Genomic DNA, 20,277 nt, shown 5'->3' on the forward strand with positions numbered 1-20,277 from the left:
ATTTAAAAAAGCAAGAATTCACACTTGTGTTTATAGCCATTACAACTCAGACTTAAGCTACCATGGTTCATGGTCATGATTTTTCCTGATGAAAAATATTGTCCTCTATCAAAAGTTCTTGAAATTTTCAGGATAATTTTTTTGCTAGTAACAAAATAGTGAATCACTAACCAAAAAACAAACAAAAAATAATATTAAAATCCAATGTAAATAAGCAAACACATTATTAATTAATGAATATTCTTAAGATGTCATTTTGAATTCCTTTAATATTGACACATTATGAGATGCACTCCCATTTTCATATTTATTGAATTATGTGGTTTTTAAAAATAATATAGTAAGAGATCACAACTAAAAAAGGCTTATTCTCCCATTTAATATTAAATTATAAGTTTCTTACATATGTTTGTTTGGCTAGATAAATGCTCTTTCAATATATATTCACATAAACACAGTCATATGAAAATTTAGATACAGCATTACATAGAACATGCTTGCTCTTCTAATGCTGGTTAGACTGAGATATTGGGAACTCTCACCCTTTTCTGTTCTCTGCTTCTCAAATTCATCTCCTCACCATTTATTCTAAACTTCAGCAGGAGGCAGAGGATTCAGCAGTCACTGCTGGTTGCCAGGCCAGGCTGTGGCAGCAGATCTCTATGGACTGTCAGCCACTTCTTCATTGAGTCTGAGAAGTAGAAGAATACAGCCATGACATGTCCCTGACAGTGAATCTGCATTTTCCCTGCTCATGCTCACAGCCTGCTTCTGTCTTAGTTGCAATTGTGTGTGTGTGTGTGTGTGTGTGTGTGTGTGTGTGTGTGTGTGTTTCTGTCTTCTGTCTGTCTGTATATTCAAGGATACATTAATTTTGATTGCATTAAACAAAGTTAGTGTCCATCTGTGCTGGGAAAATAGTACATATCTGAATTAAATTTGAAGGTTTAAAAAGGTACAACAGAGTGAGAAACAACAGCAGACAGAATGTAGCCAGCCTTTCTGACAAGGCTCAGTGAACACCTCTTCCTCATGTACTTCTCAAAGAGAGGAGATTTGTAAAGTTTTTTTTCTGACTAGTAGATACTGCATTTTGATAGCTCTTACCAAAAAAGGAAATTAAATCTTCTCTTTCTGACATATTAGCAATAGTTTAAAGGGAGGGGCTGCTGAACAGCAGTCACAAGTCTCAGGATCATTTTAATCTCTGTCAGGATTCTAAAACAAAAACACAAAACACACCTGAAACTGAAGTCCTTAAAGGTCCATGTTCTGCCAAGCTGCTGATGGAGAAGAGAAAAATGCTGGGTCCTTGATGCTTTCATGTAAATGTTAGAAAAACCTGAGACCTATGGGAGGAGATGGACAGAGATACAGACAGATGAATAGACTGTGAGATAGGAAGACAAATGAATGGATTTCCATCTTAAGAAGGCTTATTCATGAAAGGAAACTTACATAAGTTCTAAAACTTAAGCTTTCCTCATTTACCTTAAGGTTACCTGATGACTTAATCATATTTGTGGACACAGAGAGCAAAGACCAGGGAGGCTGCCACAGTCTATGAGAATCCCTGCCCAGTGTTTTCTTGGTGAGTGGAGGTCAGGGGCAGGTGAGGGCAGGAGTGTGCTGGAAGGTGGCACACTCTGTTAAATGGGGAACACTGGCATCAAGGCACCCAGAGAGCAGGAGATCAGGAAGGTGATGTCTGCACAAGCAGGACCAGCAGCTGGCTTGCCCTTACACATTCTGTGAGTTTGATTTCACGTGAAGAGCTTGGTGCATGTTAACACTGGGTAATTACTCACGGTGAATGCAGACAAATAACAAAGCATCCTCCCCAGCCAGCAGCATCCCTGAACCACCCTGTGCTCCACAGGAGTCACTATGTTTCTCCTTACAGTGGAGAAAGCTCAGGGTCTCAGGGCATCTGCCTCACATCACCCAATAACGCACAGCATGAATGCTTAACCTATGAGTAGACACAGAGTGAGTACCTGCATGGGTTCTATGGGAAACACCATTTCCCCAGGAATGTATAGTTTCTGTTTAGAACCACCCACAGTCTGTTTTATATGATGAGACATAAATAAAATTAAGAATTTTTTGACATTACATAACCCCCAATTGTTACCCACAATTGAAGTTAAATAAACAGCAAAAAAAAAAAAATTTGGAAAACTAATGGATTGAAATCTGAACACCAAAAATACAGAAGGAAGGGTGGGGTGTTGGCAGACGCCTACTATAATCTTATCACTTGTGAGACTGGGGTAGGTGGTCAGCAATGAAAATCAAGGTAAGTTTCTCTCTCTCTCTCTCTCTCTCTCTCTCTCTCTCTCTCTCTCTCTCTCTCTCTCTGTATGTGTGTGTGTGTGTGTAGTGTGTGTGTATGTGTAACTGTTAAACACATATTCCTTCATTGGTAACTTAGGAAAAAAATCTCAGTAAGCGTTGCTAAAGGAAGCTTCAGGAAGATGCTGGCTGTGGCAGTGCACTCCTTTAATCAGCACTAGGGAGGCAGAGGCTGGTAGATCTCTCAGTTCAAGGGCAGCCTGGTCTACAAAGCAAGTTCTGGACAGCCAGTGCTGCACAGAGAAACCCTGTCTCAAAACACCAAAAATGAGAGAAAAGTAGGCAGAATTTTTTTCCTCCACATAAAAATAGACAATAAATGATAAATCAAACCTCTTGAAGAACAAACAGACTGTTTAGGGTCCACCCTGTACTGGGCATTCTCTCCTGTCAGGTCCACTCACCATCAGATGCAGATGCAGCCTGGGTCATAGGAGCCAAGTGACAGTGGCTGGTTAAGTGCAGAAGGAACTGGAGGCAAGTGACATCATCTTTGGCTGGACCCTGCTCATTCCCGGATAAAGATGGTGTTAATAACTCCCCTGTGGCACTTTAAGGAAGAATGTAACTAAGTGAGCCAGGGATGGTGACAGAAACCTCTGCCACAGGCTCATTTACCCTTCAGTTTTGTTAAAATGGAAAGTCATAGCCAGTATTAACCATAGCCTGGACTATCACCATCATAAAGAGTAATCTGGTCCAACATGAGTCAGTTATTTATGTTCAGGCCCTTGTTCACTATGCAGAATTCTATTCCCTCTCAGTCTCTCTCTGTTTCTGTCTCTCTCCGTGTTCATATAAACTGTCAGTAGTTTTTGTGACCTGTTATCTTTTTAAGAGTGGAGTCCATAGCTTGGGGTTCAGTTCCCATTACTAGTTTGTCCCAGACTGACCTCATGTAACATCTTGCCTTCTCCCCATCACTTCATGGCTGTGTTCTGCTCAGTCAGAAGCCATGTTCATTGGAACTGCGTTCTGTACAAATGCTCAGTTCAGTTTGTTTCACTTTAAATAGTGACCTGAAAATTATAGAATGACCACAAATACAAATGGCTTAGATGAAAATGAGAATATTTATATTACCATCAGTGGGACAAGTGTCACACTTTAGAGAATGACACCTTGCTTTAAACTGCACACATCTGTGAAGTGTAAACTGTGTAGTTGACGATGCACAACAGGGAAGAAGATGGATCCACCTCAGAACTCTTGATCCTGCAGCCAGATTACTCTGTACTTTTTCTGAGTGTAGAAGTTTTCCAATCGAGTTCCCACGTCATGTGGTGTTCCCATTCCATCCTCTGGTCACACAGTGTCCTCTGCTCATCAGGCCACACTCCTGAGCTCAGCCCTTCCATGTTCCCAGAGCTTTAACCTGCAGATGGAGCAGGATTTTGACTCCTTCAATACTTGGTTTGATTGCAGGCTCTGAGTGGATTTGGCCAGGGAAGCTGGAAGAAAAGGGGACTTTCCCTGTTGCTGCTGGTCTTGTCCATCTGCATCAACTGTAGGTAACAGAGGCTCTGTGGGACTCCAGGCTGTGTCCAGCCCCAAGGTAGCTGACTCAGCACTATTAGGGCACAGATGTCTTAGGTGTGCATGGTGTCAGGGTGTGGCCCCCAGTAGATTAGAGAATCCAGCATCTAACCCACATTAAGGGGCACATGCAGCTACCATAGTGACAACATTGCACCCCAAACATCACCTGCCTGCCCTACAGATCATCACTCCTGTATGACCAAGGTCCTGTGTGAATTTCTCCAGCTTGAAATGTGAAGGCTGGAAACTGATTCATGAGGACCTTTGTTGGAGAAAGTAAATAAAAATACCAGTGTTATTAAACAATCAAAGCCTATGTAATTAAAAAGTTATGAATCCATGACACACAGTGAATGTGTTATAAAATGCAACAGAATCAGTCCATGGAAATAAGGGAAGCTTATTCACAGTATGATCTGAGCACAAATACACAGAACTGACTGTTGTTCCTCGTGATGCCCTGGCAATGGGAAAAGTGCTGTCCCTGTCTGTGTACCTCACCTGCCTCCTTCTGAAGAGAGTTTGCTAGGAAGTCTTTCTTCCTTTATGTTCAAAGTGTTGTAAGGATCTCAGGGCTTTAGTGAGGCTCACCACTGTCACATAGCTGTTTATAGCTTTAGTGGCAGTCAGTGAGACCAGAGAATGGCTGCTTCTAATTCTGATTTTCTTCATGTTTTCCATGCTATCCCTAATGTCTGAAGTAACTGGCTCCCTTCAAATAGGAATTCAACTTGTATTTGTGCATTTTTCTTCATAGACATTAATGTTACAAGGAAGTAGCAATAAGGATATTTTTGTAAAAAGTACATTTCTATATGCATTTCTATATTCTTACCTCTAAATTAAGATGGCTACATGTTTCCAAAATCAAATAATAAATAAAAAGCTGAAAATCCTCAACAGGTTACAGAAGGTCTGAGTAACTTATGTAACATATTTTAAGTGAGCCATAAAGATCATTAAGTGATATTAATCAAAATTTTAATGTCAAAGTTCAATCATACATTTATTTAAATCATTAGAAGCCTCTGAAGTTATTGATCTGCTCTTGGAATCATCTACAACAGCTGACTTAGTGGACAAAAAAATATTTCCCCTTCCCAAATGTCATACAAAATTTAAAAATAACAGACTAGACTGGTTCAACTGACCTTATGGGTGTTGATTGGCCCTACTTAGAGGCCTATTTCCCATGTGGAATGGGAGGGATTACAGAGAGGCAGTACTTTTTGTAACCCTGTATCCGTTTCAAAAGGTAATTCATACTTGTACCAAATAGCGGCTATGTTGACATTGCTATATGAACATGTGCTCTCAACTGGCTAAATGTTATAATTGGTTTAATCTCTATGAAAACCCATATTGCAAATGGCTGTTCCTTTAGAAAAATCCATACAGCTTTAAAAATGGATTAAACCCATTTTAATACTAATCTACAAATAGACTATTAACAGCAAAATATAACTGGTAGCCTCTCAACACTGTCACAACTGGTGCAGCAATGATAATGTACACAATGCAGAGGGGAAATCCACAGGCAGTCAATTCTTCATAGCAATGAGGACTATTGCTCTATCGCTTTGGGAAAGTGAATGCTCATGTTTCAAAGTGGAGCAGTAAGGCCTACCACCTCTCCCTCTCATGTATGGGAAGTCAGAAACGTTCCCTCAAAAATGATGGTGAGCATGTGCACGACCACTGTACAACAGCCACTTCAAGGTTTACCAGTTGTCCTTTGTCTACAGAGTCCAAAAATATATTAAAGCAAGGCCTTTCCTTTTCATAATATCTGCCCAAATTATTCCTTTTAAAGTCAGCAAAATCAGACACAAGTTTAATCTACTGTGCATGAAAACTGCTTAATAAAATGGCAATTGTAATAGATAAATGTAAGTTTGAGTGCATAATACCAAATGGAACGTAGCTGAACCACACAGAGAAAACAAGGCTTTCTGTATCTTCAAACTCAGGTGCTTCATGATCTAAGACTATAAGAGCATCTTTCTAGCTGGAAAGACTTCAATAAGACATAACTGAAATAAGATTTGTTTTCAGAGACTACAAAATAAAATAGGCAGTGATTCAGAAACCAAATACGCTAAAATGATGTACCTATCCCACCAAGAACAAAGGATGAGAATCCTTCCATGCTGCAAAGGCGATGTCTTTTCTCATAAAGGGCACTCCATCCTAGAGCATAGGACATCTTTCAAAAGGTCTCACAGTTCTAGTGAGTCACCTGTCTCCTCTAGAACAGGAGGCCCTGGAGGCTCCAAGGGATGGATGTTAATCTGTGTACATTCTGCAAGGAAGAGATTCAATATGGAGGGACATGATCCCAGTGCTTCCAAAGGAGGCTGTGGTCAGAAAGTCCCTCACCTGTTCCCAAATCACAGCACAATTGGTAAAAGATAGGCTACAAGACTCAGTGGCTCCTCCCTGCCTGAATGACCTTGGAGGAACAGACCTTTCTGAGGCCTTGACAGAAAAAAAAATGTGTGTTTTGTGTATCAGTGTGCTCTTAAAACACTTAGTAGGAACTGTAACCATGTAATTGGTCATAAGATAGGGAAGTCAGAAGGAAAAATTCTGAACTGCTAGTGTTACTTAGTTAGACAACTGGCCGATGAAAAATTACATGGGTGTGTGGAGGGGATGTGTCACACAGTATCAGAAGGGTCAGGAGGGCATTCCCAGACAAGGCCATTAGGAAAACCAAAAATGTGACCACAACAAGCAGAGCAGGGTGTTTGGATTGACTGAAGAATCCCACTAGGGTGAAATCTGACTGTCCAGTGTAGTTGCTCATCCGGATGATGATGTTCGTGGGTGTCTCCTAGGCAACCAAGAATGTTTGAGGATAGTGTCATGTGGCCCTAGGAATGAATGCTCAGTGATGTGTGCCTCAACCTGACTGTGCTAACAGGAGGCTCACTGTGCCTGCAGATCTGAGGTTTATAATTTACCTGTAATTTAAGAAAATTTCAAAACAGAATTCATATCTGTGGTTAGAACTATCATAACTCCTAGTGAAACTACCACATTTCAGGGTCATGAAGTATCCAGGTCCTTCATCCAGAAGGACCACAGTGTGTAGGATCATTCCCCTAGACTATCATAACCCAGCGCTTCCAAAGGGAAATCAAATTTCTTTTAAAAGTATATTTTACCCTGAGGTTTGAACTAAGACTGAAAATCTATGAGCTAAGGATCCAACTTAGAGTTTTTGAAATCTCAGAGATATATTCCATATTATCTTTACTTAGAAAGCTAATTGAATATAATGTGGCAAAAGAAATGTGGCAAAAGGAGCTTCTATGACATTGAAGCTCCTTTACCCTAAGGATCATGTGACACTGAGAAGTTCTGTTTTTGGCAGAGCATCTTCATCTCACAATTTGGTCCCAATGATCAGGAAGAACATAGAGAAAGGACCTCACTCACTGGCCAGACCCAGCTATGGGCTCTGCCATCTCTCATGCATCCATTCCTCTGTGCACTCTACCTAACAGGGGAAGAAAAAAATCAGTTTTTCTTTGGCCCTAATTAAGTGAAATAATGGGTAATCCTAGAATACTGACAAATTCAAGTGGATAACTACACACACATTAGAGAATTCATGTCAGACTCTTTTTCAAGAACTGCCCTATGGATACACATTAATGTTATTGAATTGTGAAATGTGTAACTGTGGTTCTCAGTATGAGCATCTATTTACATGTTTATGAATTCTGTTTTCAACAAATATCACATGGTCTCTCTCATCTGTGGATCTTAGTGTTGAATCTTTGGATTTGTGTGTTTAATATGCTAATCTGCAGAATACAGGGAACGGGGAAGTGCTGGTTGGTGGGAAGGGAGAGAGAGATCTTAGGGGACAGGTGAGAGTGGACTATAGTGGCACAAAGGACAAAGGATGATGGGAAGGAACCTGTAGTGGGGAAGGGATGAGAGTGAGAACAGAGATGGGGACATCTAAGGATGTTTATTGAAAAGGCTTGCTATTCTTCTTTACGTATTTATATGGCTGTACATGCTCTGTACTGGGGATACTGCTCCCAGAAGCCATGGACTGCCCAACAGCCTAGTGCCAGGTATAAGATATCTTTTATGGACTTGTTTCTCATGTTTGTCCTGATAGGGAGAGGACAAGATAGCAGGTGAGGGATGGACCTCTTGGTCAATTTTTGGGCACTAATGAGAGGCAATGTCTATGATTAAGTAGCTGAACTCCAACCTTTGGAGTCCCTGCTTGTGAAAACTACTACTGGAAGTATATATGAACACACACACACACACACACACACACACACACACACACACACACACACAACACACGAGAGAGAGAGAGAGAGAGAGAGAGAGAGAGAGAGAGAGAGAGAGAGAGAGAGAGAACATGGGGATGGAGGGAGGAAGAGAGAGAGAGAGGAAGAAACCAACTTTGACAAGTACCCAAGGCTATGGCCATGCATTACCTGACTTATGTATCTCATGCTTGAGATTTATCTACAAAGTTTAAATTTCAGATCATTTTTAATTTAGGTTACAATTACCATTTTACAAATCTTGGAGATTAAAAAACACAAGGAGTTGGTGAAGATCTTTTCCCATTCTGTAGGCTGTCATTTTGTCTTATTTACTGTGTTCTTTGCCTTACAGAAGCTTCTCAGTGGCAGGTGGTCCCATTTATTAATTGTTGCTCTCAGTGTCTGTGCTACTGGTGTTATATTTAGGAAGTGATCTCCGGTGCCAATGTGTTCAAGGCTGTTTCCTACTTTCTCTTCTATCAGGTTCAGTATAACTGAATTTATGTTGAGGTCTTTGATCAACTTGGACTTGAGTTTTGTGCATGGCCATAGACTTGGATCTATTTGCAACTTTCTATATGCTGACATCCAATTATGCAAGCACCATTTGTTGAAGATGCTTTCTTTTTTTCCATGCTACAGTTTTAACTTCTTTGTCAAAAATCAATTGTTCATAGGTGTGTAGATTAATGTCAGGGTCTTCAATTGGATTCCATCGGTCCACATGATGGTTTTTATACCAACATCAAGTTGTTTTTTGTTACTATTGCTCTATAGTAGAGCTTGAGGTCAAGGATGGTGATGCCTAGGCCCTCTGCATAAGTGAGACAGTTGTGTACCTTGGTCTACTTAAGGGGGTCCCTGGCAGTAGGATCAGGATTCATCCCTGGTGCATGAGCTGACTTCTTGGAGCCTACTACTGTGGTGATATATTGTGTGCCCTAATAAAGCTTGCCTGAGGATCAGAGGACAGAGTCAGCCACTAGATTAGACATAGATCCAGGCAGTGGTGGCACACACCTTTAATCCCAGCACTTGAGATCTCATGCCTTGATTGGGAAGCACACACACCTTTAATCCCAGAAAGTAATATGGCAGGGCAGAGAAAGGTATATAAGGCATGAGGAAACAGGAACTCTGCTTCTCTGATCTTTCAGCTTTCAACCTGATAACTGGCTCTGTTTTCTGTTGTTGTTGTTGTTTTTTATTAAAAGACCATCTAAGATTTGTGCAACACACTCTCTATGGTGGGGCACCTTGCACAGCCTTGATGTGGGGGAGGGGCTTGGACCTGCCTCAACTGAATGTAGCAGGTTTGGTGACTCCCCATAGTAGGCCTTACCATTTCAGAGGAGGGAATGGGAGTTTGGTTTGGGGTGAAGGCTGGGGGTTGGGAGGAGGGGAGAGCGAGGGATCTGTGTTGGTATGTAAAATGAATAAAAATTTTCTTAATAAGAAATAAAAAAATAAAATTAACAAGGGGTTAACTAATGAACCAACAAAAAAGAAAAGAAGACACAAGGAGAAAACCATAGCTCTGTAGTGGAGATGACTCTCAGCTTTTTTTTTTCTTTATTCATTATGTCTTCTAAGTCTCAAAGGAACATTATTGACAAAAAAAAAAAAAAAAAAAAAAAAAAAAAAAAAAAAAAAAAAAAAAAACACCACGCCACCCCTTAATGAGCAAAGTCCAGCCAGGGATGACTTCACTCCCCTCCTACTCTGTGTGCACTTAACCAGCCACTGTCCCTTGGCCCATGTGGCCAAGGCTGCCAGCAGCATCTGGGGTGAGTTGGAGCTGAGGGGAGACTGCACAGCACTCACTGCTTCTGACTTAACATCTGCTTTCTGAATCTTCTAGTTGTTCTTGACAATATTACTTTAATTTTCCTCTATCTGTTTTTTTTTTCTGCAGAACAGAGCATGCACTTTTTTCCAAAAATGTCAAATACTTTATTTTTAATGCAACAGACTTGGCATGTTTTATTCCCAGCTACTTAGGAACAGAAGAACATGTATGCTGCCTTCTTAGCTATAGTATTCACCAGCAGTCAAGGAACCACAAGCTTACAGAGTGTCACAATGACACTAAGAATTACATGCTCATCCCATGTATCCTGTGACGAAAGGGGCAGGGCATTGTCTAGACTGAACTGCAGACTACAGAGGGAAATGGGGTTTCCAAGAGAACTGAGGCAGGGGCATGCTCTTTGTTATCAAAACTGGTGAAATGTACAACTTTTGTCGGCTGGTTGTTTCATATTAGGGACACACTCTGAAATCTGAGGTCTCCTGAAAATGAAGAATAGAAGGTAAGTAACTCAGACTCCTGGGGAGAGGTGCTGTAGAAAGGCTTCAGAACTGACTCCTATGCGGCTGGCTCCAGTAGCTTGGGGGACTCTGCCAGTGCTGTTAGCAACCCCAGAGTGACGCTGCATCTGACTGTCCACAGGAGACGCAACAGGTCTGAGCAGGCTGCAATCCCCGTGTGTGCCTCAGACACCATGTTCCTAGTCCTCCTGGTGTCCTGGGTGTCTTGGTGTCGGAAACTGCTGTTTGACAGAGTGCAGTACTGACTTGACCAGCACAGCCCCCAGTCTCTTCTGACCTCCATTCATCCAGGGTTTAGGTTTCCATATATGGGGGCCACTGCCCTGGCCTGAGATCTACCATGTCCACAAATACAAATGAAATAGTCTGATGTCTCTGCAGTGTTTGGGGACATTTAAATATTGAACATAATTTAGTCTTTATCTGCCAAGGAAACTTTGGTAGAAAGGAAATCTGTCTGTCTGTCTCTGTCTACCTCTGCTTCTATATATCATTGATCTATATGTCTTTCCATTTATCTTCTGCAACATACCTCTAATTTGTCCAACATTTTAATGTAGGCATTGGGGCCCTGCAGCTCTCTCAGCTTCCTGAGCCTCACAGAAAGCACAGGGTTTTAACCAGCCCAGCATCAGGAGTAGTGTAGGGAGCTCTCACAAAGGTGTAAATGCCTCTGGAGCTGGCAGTTCTTTCTGAACTCCCCCCCTTCCCTGTAACCACAGCTGAACTCTTTTTAGGAAGAGATGATACTTGTGCTGTGTTGGTGAGAGCTACCATAACTCAACATTTACCATTTCAGAAATCAAAAGGTTAAAAATGGGTGGAAGGTTGGCTCAGGGGTTAAGAGCACTTGTTTATCTTGCAGAAGACTCCCAGTTAGGTTCAGTTCCCAGCATCCACTTGGTACATGGCCGCTCACAACTTTCTGTAACCAGTTCTGGAGGATCCAATATCTTCCCCTGGCAATAAGGACACATGTAGTGCTGACACACACACACACACACACACACACACACACACACACACACACACACACATTCATACATGCAAGTAAAACACATGCACATTAAAAGAAATACTTTTAATTTTTTTAGGTAGAATAATTCAGTCTGTTTAAGGAGAAGACATGGTATAAGCTTTAGCGGACTTCAGACAGGCTAGGTCTATTTGTGCCTGTTGCTTTTACTCACTTTGCAGCCATTTAAAAATTTGACTTTATCTTATTTACGTGTTGTCCTGCACAGACTGGCAGGAGCCTACTTAAGTACCATCAAGTTCAAAGTCGCCTTAACTGGTTTCAGAGTCCAGTGCAGATTCAGGCTGTGAGCAGGGAGCACGGAGAGCAGGGAACCCGTGTGAGAGGCACCTCAGCATCGCTCAGTTTTCTCTCTGCTTTGTGGATCCCAGGAGACAGGGACAGTGACATTCTACAAAGCAGATGGTGCTGCAAACACAGCCTGGCTGGGGACACACCTGTGAGGTCCTGTAGCGTTAGAGCACGTGGCGAGACCTTACACAGGTGAATTTTTCTGCTAACTGTGCTAATCAAGGATAAATGTGTAAATATGTTATGCATTCACTCATGTGAATGCTTTTCTAAATATACATTTAAAGTGTTTATACATTTATACAAAATTAATGCACTTGTAACAAACACAGAAAAAATTTCAAATCCAAAATCTTTTTAAAGTAGGCTGTATATGTTATTTATTTGAAGTTTTCTTCCTTGTTATTTTGAAAACTAAATTCTTAAATGTGTACACGATATTTAAACTGGAGAACAAAAGTACTGTTGTCCATAATACAGTAATATTACTCATCTCTTAGATGGCCCTCCAGGATAGTGGAATCTTAAAAATGTAAGAGTGCATGTGCTCAGCCATTTTTCTTTGGCTTTTGAAAGAACTTTCATTGTTTTGCTTTATTTAACCTTGACAAAACCAAAAGTCAAAGTTATCACCATCACCACCAGCAGCATCAGCAATAGCACTAGTTTAGGTAGCAGATGGAGAGCTAGTGGGTAGAGGAACAGGTGGACTGGTGGCAGTATTTGGCTAGTGAGTGGGCTCTATGCTCCAAGCCTTTTAGGGTTCTGAGCATTGGTCCTGCTTGTGTGAAGGTGAAGCTTCTTCAAGCAGCAGAGAAACTCTCAGAGAGCCCTATCCTGGGGACTAAGGAGATTCACCTGTTGAAATTTACCCCTTAAATTATTACTCTTAAAAGTGTTTTTATATGCAATACACCTCAGAGATTTTTTTTTTTTTTTTATTTACAACATCATTTATTTCAACATAATAGTCACAGATTCCCCTGTTCTCCCACTCTCGCCTCCCTTCCCCTTCCCCATCCACCCCCATTCCCACCTCCTCCAGATCAAGGTCTCCCCCGAGGACCGGGATCGACCTGGTAGACTCAGTCCAGCCAGGACCAGTCCCCCCCTCCCAGACCGAGCCAAGTGTCCCTGCATATGTCCCACGATTCAAACAGTCAACTCATGCAACAAGCCCAGGACCCGGCACTAACACACGGCTGCCTCCCAAACAGATCAAGCCAAATGACTGTCTCACCCGTTCAAGGGCCTGATGCAGTTGGGGGCCCCTCAGCCTTTGGTTCATAGATCCTGTGCTTCCATTTGTTTGGCTATTTGTCCCTGTGCTTTATCCAACCCTGGCTTCAACAATTCTCGCTCATATAAACCCTCTTCTTTCTCACTAATTAGACTCCCAGTGCTCCACCAGGGGCCCAGCCATGGATGTCTGCATCCAGATTCCTCAGACCTTCCTTGGATGGGGTTTATGGCACAACTAACAGGGTGTCTGGCCATCCCATCACCGGAGTAGGTCAGTTCCTGCCGTCTCTCGTCCATTGCCAGCAGTCTTTTCTGGCAGTATCTTTGTGGATCTCCGTGGGCCTCCCTAGCTCTCTGCTTCCTCCCCTTCTCATGAGGAGACCATGGTAAATGAACACCTCAGAGATTTTAAGATGCCAATTGCACCCTTAATTCATGGAGGTCAGGGTTTACTTTAAAGTCACATAGTTCAAAACAATTTTGATTTTACCCCTTTTTGTCATTAAATCATTATTTGTGTTAGCATGGGGCAGCATGCCTCAAATTTTGTCACTGAATCACTATGTGTTAGTATCGAGTAGCATTCCTCAAGTTGGTAATACTTGACAGAAGACTCTGTTTGTCCTCAGGAAAGCTCATGACCTTGAATTTGCCCTGAATCACCAGTGATTCTGACCAAGACATGAATTCTAAGTTTTTTTTAAAAAAAAATTGATTGAACTATGTGAAATATGCAATCCTCAGATCTCCAGGTCAGGAAACTTCCTCTGGTAGCACCGTCAGGTTAAGGACATATCCCTGAGCATTAGTTCCTAATGTCACGTGATGATGCTAACCCCATAGCATTATTGGTTGCCTAGGAAACACCCATGAACATCATTACCTGGATGAGCAACTACACTGGACAGTCAGATTTCACCCTGGTCGGATTCTTCAGTCAGTCCAAACACCCTGCCCTGCTTGCTGTCATCATATTTGTGATTTTCCTGATGGCCTTGTCTGGGAATGCCCTACTGATCCTTCTAATAATCTCTGACAACCGCCTCCACACACCCATGTACTTCTTCATCAGCCAGTTGTCCCTCATGGACATGATGTACATTTCTGTCACTGTACCTAAGATGCTCATGGACCAGGTTCTTGGGAGCCACAAGATCTCAGCTGCTGCCTGTGGGATACAGATGTTTCTCTATGTGACACTAGCAGGTTCAGAATGCTTCCTTTTGGCTACCATGTCTTATGACCGCTATGTAGCCATCTGCCATCCACTCCGTTATCCTGTCCTCATGAACCGTAGAGTGTGTCTCCTCCTGATGTCTGTCTGTTGGTTCCTGGGATCCCTGGATGGCTTCATGTTCACTCCTGTCACCATGACCTTCCCATTCTGTGGATCCCATGAGATCCATCACTTTTTCTGTGAGGTCCCCGCTGTGACAAAGCTCTCCTGTTCAGACACCCAGCTCTATGAGACCTTCATGTACCTGTGCTGTGTGCTCATGCTTCTCATCCCTGTCACAGTCATCTCAAGCTCCTATTCATTCATCCTCCTCACAGTTATCAGGATGAACTCAGCAGAGGGCAGGAAGAAGGCCCTGGCCACCTGCTCCTCCCACATGACTGTGGTCATCCTTTTCTATGGCGCTGCTGTCTACACCTACATGCTCCCTGCCTCCTTCCACACCCCTGAGAAGGACATGGTGGTGTCTGTGTTTTACACAATACTCACCCCTATGCTGAACCCACTGATCTACAGTCTGAGGAATAAGAATGTCATAGATGCCATGGAGAAACTGTTGGGTGTGAAACACTCTTTCAAGAACCAGTAAAATAAGTAATTTGGAATGAAGTTTCCTTTCTTTTCCTTTACACATCAGTTGTTTCAGATCTCATGCTTATGTTATTTGTATGATGCTCACATGACCGAGAGCATGATATGTCCTCTCATCAAGGACTTTTGTTGTGTAGGAATAGGGACTTTCTGCATCTGATTTGCTGGAAGATTTTTATCAGAAAGGGATGCTGGTTCAGTGAAGTGGGTTTGCTCTGTGTATTGACACAGTTGAATGGGTTCCAATCTTTTCTTTTTTTATGTGCATCGAACAAGCTGGCATTCCTGGGATATGTTCCATTTGGTCATAGAGAGCAATATTTTTAATGGGATATAAATATAATTTGCCAGTATTCTGTTAGGAAGTTGGCGTAAATGTTTATCTTAGATGTTGTTCCATAGTTTTTACTATGTGTATCCTTGCTGTGTGTCTCAGAACAGTACCAGACTGCTGTGAGGGTTTGGGAAGTATTTCCCTTCCCTTAATATTTTGGAACAGTTGGAAATTTGATGTTACTTTCGGAACACTTGTTAGAATTCAGTAATCAAACCATTTTCCTTTGCTTTAAAACAAAGATTTTATTTTTATGGGTATGTGTGTTTGTGTGTGGGTCTCCATGTGTATTTGTTTGTGTGTATATGTATATGTGTTTTTTGTGTGTTTGTATTTGTGTGTATACATATGTGTTTGTATGTGTTTATGTCTTTGTGTTTATATGCATGAGTGTTTGTGTATATTTGTGTGTGAGTGTGTGTATGTATGTTTGTTTTTCTGTGTGAATGTGTGTGTGTGTGTGCGCGCGCTATATGGATATATGTGTTTCTGTGAGGTGTAACTGTGTGCGTGCATGTCCATGTGTGTGCAGTGTCAACAGAGGCCAAAGGAGGTCATCAGTTCCTCTTGAGCTTGATTTACATGTAGTTGTGAGCTGCCCAACATGAGTGCCGAGAACTGAACTAATTGATGAAGCGGATTTAATCGAGTTATGATATTGGGCCTTATCTTTTACCCATTCAGCGGCTCTGCATGTTCCAACTGGATAATGCAGTCCACTGTCACCCATGGAAGAAATATCATAAACAAGAGCACACGTTTGCACCAGCTCCTGTTTCCTAATTTTCTGCTACATTCCTCCTGTTCTCTTTTCTTACTCTGTACTTTGGCAGTTAGATGATTTTCTCTAGTAATATTATTTAGATCTTTTTCTTTTTCCTTCATGTTTGTGTACAAGTTTTTACTTTGTGGTTGTCATGAGACTAAGAAATAATATTATAATAAAACAATTATTTTAAGGAGAAAATAATTTTGGCTACATAAACAAAAAATAAAATTCAAGATGTTAAATTTTACCCTAGTTTGCAGAATTGTTTTTAAGGTGTGTTTCTTTTGTTTATGTTGCATTTGTTTAACTCTGTGAAGCTGTGTTACTGTGCCTGTCTAAAACACCAGATGGTCTAATAAAGAGATGAACAGTCAATAGAGAGGCAGGAGAAAGGATAGGTGGGCTGGCAGGCAGAGAGAATATACAGAAGGAGAAATCTGGGAGAAGGGAGAAAGAAGGAGCTAGAGGAAGAAAGGAGGACTCCAGGGGCCAGCCACTCAGCCACACAGTCAGCCCCAAAGTAAGAGTGAACGTAAGATTACAGAAGTAAAAAAAAAAAAAGGAAAAAGCCCAGACGCAAAATGTTGAGGGGATAATTTAAGTAACAAAAAAAGTTGGCAAGAAACAAGCCAAGCTAAGGCTGGGCATTTATAAGTAAGAATAAGCCTCCATGTATGTGATTTATTTGGGAGATGGGTGCTGGGCCCCCCAAAAGATGAAAACAACCAATAACATTGTCATATCCAATGTGAGGCAGAATCCATGTAGGTCCTGAGAAAGTTGGGGGGAAAAAAGAAAGAAAGAAAAGAAAAGAAGAGAAGAGAAGAGGAGAGGAGAGGAGAGAAGAGAAGAGAAGAGAAGAGAAGAAGAGAAGAGAAAAGAAAAGAAGAAGGACACAGCTCCTTTAAGAGGCACTGTTATTCAGCCAGCAGTACTAAATAAAAACAGCAAGCTAAGTAAAACCACATGTGGCAGCTCAGGAAGCTTCCACAGCTAGAAGGTTTAATGCAGTTCTCAATCATGAACCTCTGACCAGGCTGTGAGGTTTAAACTTGGCTCTCAGGAACCTAGAAACAGTCAGAACCAGGCAGGAGAGCCATGTGGAGGATCCAGGCATAGCTCGACAGTCTCAAGTTTGCTCATGCAGTCAAAAAGGCTAAAAGATATATAGTAAAAAGAGGTCCAGATGGAGCCGACCTGAGCTAGTGGGAGTTCATGGACTCTGGACTGGCAGCTGGGGAAACTGCATGGGACCTAAGTAGGCCCTCTGAATGTGTGTGACAGTTGTGTGGCTTGATATGTTTGTGGGGACCCTGGCAGTGGGACCAGGACTTATTCTGGGTGCATGAATTGGCTTTTTGGAGCCCATTCCCTGTGGTAGGATACCTTGCTCAGCCTTGATGCAGGGGGAAGGGGCTTGGTCCTACCTCAACTTGATATTCCAGACTTTGTTGACTCCCCAAGGGAGGTCTTACACCCTCTGAGGGGTGAAGGGTGGGGTGGGGGGAGGTAGAGGGAAGCAGGAGAAGGGGGGAGGGGGAATTGTGATTGGTATGTAAAATGAAAAAAATTTAAATAATAATAATAACAATAATAATAATAAAAAAACAAGTACAGACAGAAAAACCTCTAGATAGGTTCCAGTGTATTTTACAATGTGCGTAGGCTTAAGAAAGAAAAAAACGCCAGGCACTGGTGGCGCACGCCTTTAATCCCAGCACTTGGGAGGCAGAGCCAGGCGGATCTCTGTGAGTTCGAGGCCAGCCTGGTCTACAAAGCAAGATCCAGGAAAGGCGCAAAGCTACACAGAGAAACCCTGTCTTGAAAAACCAAAAAAAAAAAAAAAAAAAAAAAAAAGGAAGGAAGGAAGAAAGAAAGAAAGAAAGAAAGAAAGAAAGAAAGAAAGAAAGAAAGAAAGAAAGAAAGAAAGAAAAAGTGTGGCACAGCCATATCTGATGGGAATAGCAAAAGTCACAAAGCCAGGATAGCTGCTTAACAAAGATCCAGCAAAGCTGAGGCACATGATGGTCACCATGCCACTTTTGGTTTTCATCTCCACCTGCTGCATACTTAGGAAGCTTTTAATATTTGTACAATTTGGGAATATTGGATTGATAGAGAATTTCTTTGGAATCATTTATGCCTTCTCCCAAGAATACTATTTCTAAGTTTCTCCAGGAAAGTCCTGAACATACTACCCCTCCCACTTTTTTGGAGATATCCTTATCTTTTTGAAGGTCTTCCTTACACCTTGGAGGTTGTGACACACATAAAGAAGCCAGAGATCTCTTTATAAGGCTATGAGATATTCTTGAAACATCTGTTCATGTACTTAGGCAGAAACAAAATATTCAAAACAAAGTAAACTCAAAAAGGTCAACAAGATTTGGTGTGCTAGAGGAGTTGACCACAGTTCAAATTGCAAGCCTCTTCCCACTATACACTCAGGCAATTACATGGCATATACTACTACAGAGTTAGACTAGCTGAAGTTACCTTAGTCCTACACAGAGACTTATATTGAGGAGCAAAATATAGAATGGAAAGATGATAAAAGAATGCAATGTCAGGACCTCCCTTTCTTAGAAAGGTTAGCACATACAGAGCTACTGTATGTTATTGTGTTGATTCTGAATTATTTTAATGTTGATAAGCAAACAGTAGTGGCTAAGAGAGATGGAATTGTGAACTGGACTGAAAATTGAACCAACCTAGATACTTTAGGACTATCTTAATTTTAAAAAAGAAGTCAAAAAATGTATCATATGACCAAGAACAACATAATGCCAGGATTATACATATAGACAAATTCTATAAAGATATAAAATATAAACATTCTATTATGCCAGAATTTGAATAATAACTGCAGCAGTTTTGGCCTGAGGATTTTCTTGGGCACTCTGACCATTAAGAGCTAATAATGCACTGCTTGGGACATGACAATATGCCCAGGCTGACTTGAAGATTTGTTTTGGTCTAGTGTCCTTGTAACCACAAAAGCTATTGGCCTGAGAACAGGCTGTCATATGCCTCTAGATTCTTAAAAAAAATGGGTTGTGGTTAATAAGTAAAATGATAACTCTATACCAGTGATGTCAAAACTTGAGGGAAAATGATTGGAAATGATAACTCTGTTCTGTCATAGTTTATTAATAATGACTAAAAGATGAGCAAGAGGAAGTGAAACACATGTCCAAAACCAAAAAGGATATGATCTATGTTCTAGAACATCATGAATGTATCCCTGCTTACTAAGTTCTATATAAATAAAGAAGTACTCTGGCTGCTAGTCAGTCAAGCTGCAAGATTCTCACCACTACCAGGCCTGGCTCACTTCCTCCCCCCACAAACTCCTTGCATACTCTGCTGGGACCTGTCCACCACCAGGGATGGACAGTTATAGAAACAAAAAAACTCTTAGAAATAGTAAAGTCTTGAGAGAGAGAGAGAGAGAGAGAGAGAGAGAGAGAGAGAGAGAGAGAGAGAGAAAGTAATATAAAAGAAAATGCCATGTGATGATGGAAAATACACAGGGAGTCTAGATCCTGTATGTTATTGTGTTGATTCTGAATTATTTTAATGTTGATAAGCAAACAGTAGTGGCTAAGAGAGATGGAATTGTGAACTGGACTGAAAATTGAACCAACCTAGATACTTTAGGACTATCTTAATTTTAAAAAAGAAGTCAAAAAATGTATTTGTCAAACGGAAATCAAAAATACTTTTGAGCTTTGTTCCCACAGGAGACAAGAGGATATGGATCCCTTCAAGAATAATATAGATCATGTTTGGTCAAGGGAGACCTCCTGAAACTTGACAGGTGATATCTATCAGCAAAGGTTATTGCTGGTCTTCCCAGGACTTGGTCATTATCTCAAAATTTTCTCAGGGACCCTTAATGATACTTCATCCATAGACAGCAGGAAGCAGTTTGGAGAAAACAATGTCCACATTCCCAAGAGTTGAGTTGTGGGAGGCTGTGGGAGGCTATTTGGTAGGTTATGGATGTTTGCTATATTTAGGGGATATAGGAATAAGATAGAAGGGTAGATTATTGAATATACTTTAAATAATAGGGTAGATTATTGACTAAACTATAAACTAAGGGACAACTATTGATCTCAAATATTTTGTATTTGTAAGGATTTTTGTATATTGATACAAATTTAAGGTAATTTTTGTTGCAGCATATTGTATGTATGTTTCTGTTCTTGTTTGGGGGATTTTTGTATATTAATAAAAATT

General features: G+C 41.2%; 1 protein-coding gene across 2 annotated transcripts; it reads left to right on the forward strand.

Moving 5' to 3' along the window:
• The first annotated feature begins 13,970 nt into the window (after positions 1-13,970).
• Positions 13,971-18,994, forward strand: LOC114683010 (olfactory receptor 2T4-like). Of its 2 annotated transcripts, XM_028857174.1 has the most exons (2): positions 13,971-14,893; positions 18,985-18,994. In XM_028857174.1, exons 1-2 carry the CDS (start codon positions 13,971-13,973, stop codon positions 18,992-18,994), a joined length of 933 nt encoding a protein of 310 aa, XP_028713007.1. The 2 variants fall into 2 exon arrangements, with proteins under 2 accessions (XP_028713007.1, XP_028713006.1); XM_028857173.1 differs by lacking the exon at positions 18,985-18,994 and having other exon boundaries at positions 13,971-14,927.
• The last annotated feature ends 1,283 nt before the right edge of the window (positions 18,995-20,277 follow it).

Source organism: Peromyscus leucopus, chromosome 8b (assembly GCF_004664715.2).
Source record: "Peromyscus leucopus breed LL Stock chromosome 8b, UCI_PerLeu_2.1, whole genome shotgun sequence".
Lineage (NCBI taxonomy): Eukaryota > Metazoa > Chordata > Mammalia > Rodentia > Cricetidae > Peromyscus > Peromyscus leucopus.

What these genes read in the sequence shown, in the direction of transcription:
- LOC114683010 (XM_028857173.1), top strand. Translation starts at nt 13,971, where the DNA reads ATGAACATCATTACCTGGATGAGCAACTACACTGGACAGTCAGATTTC.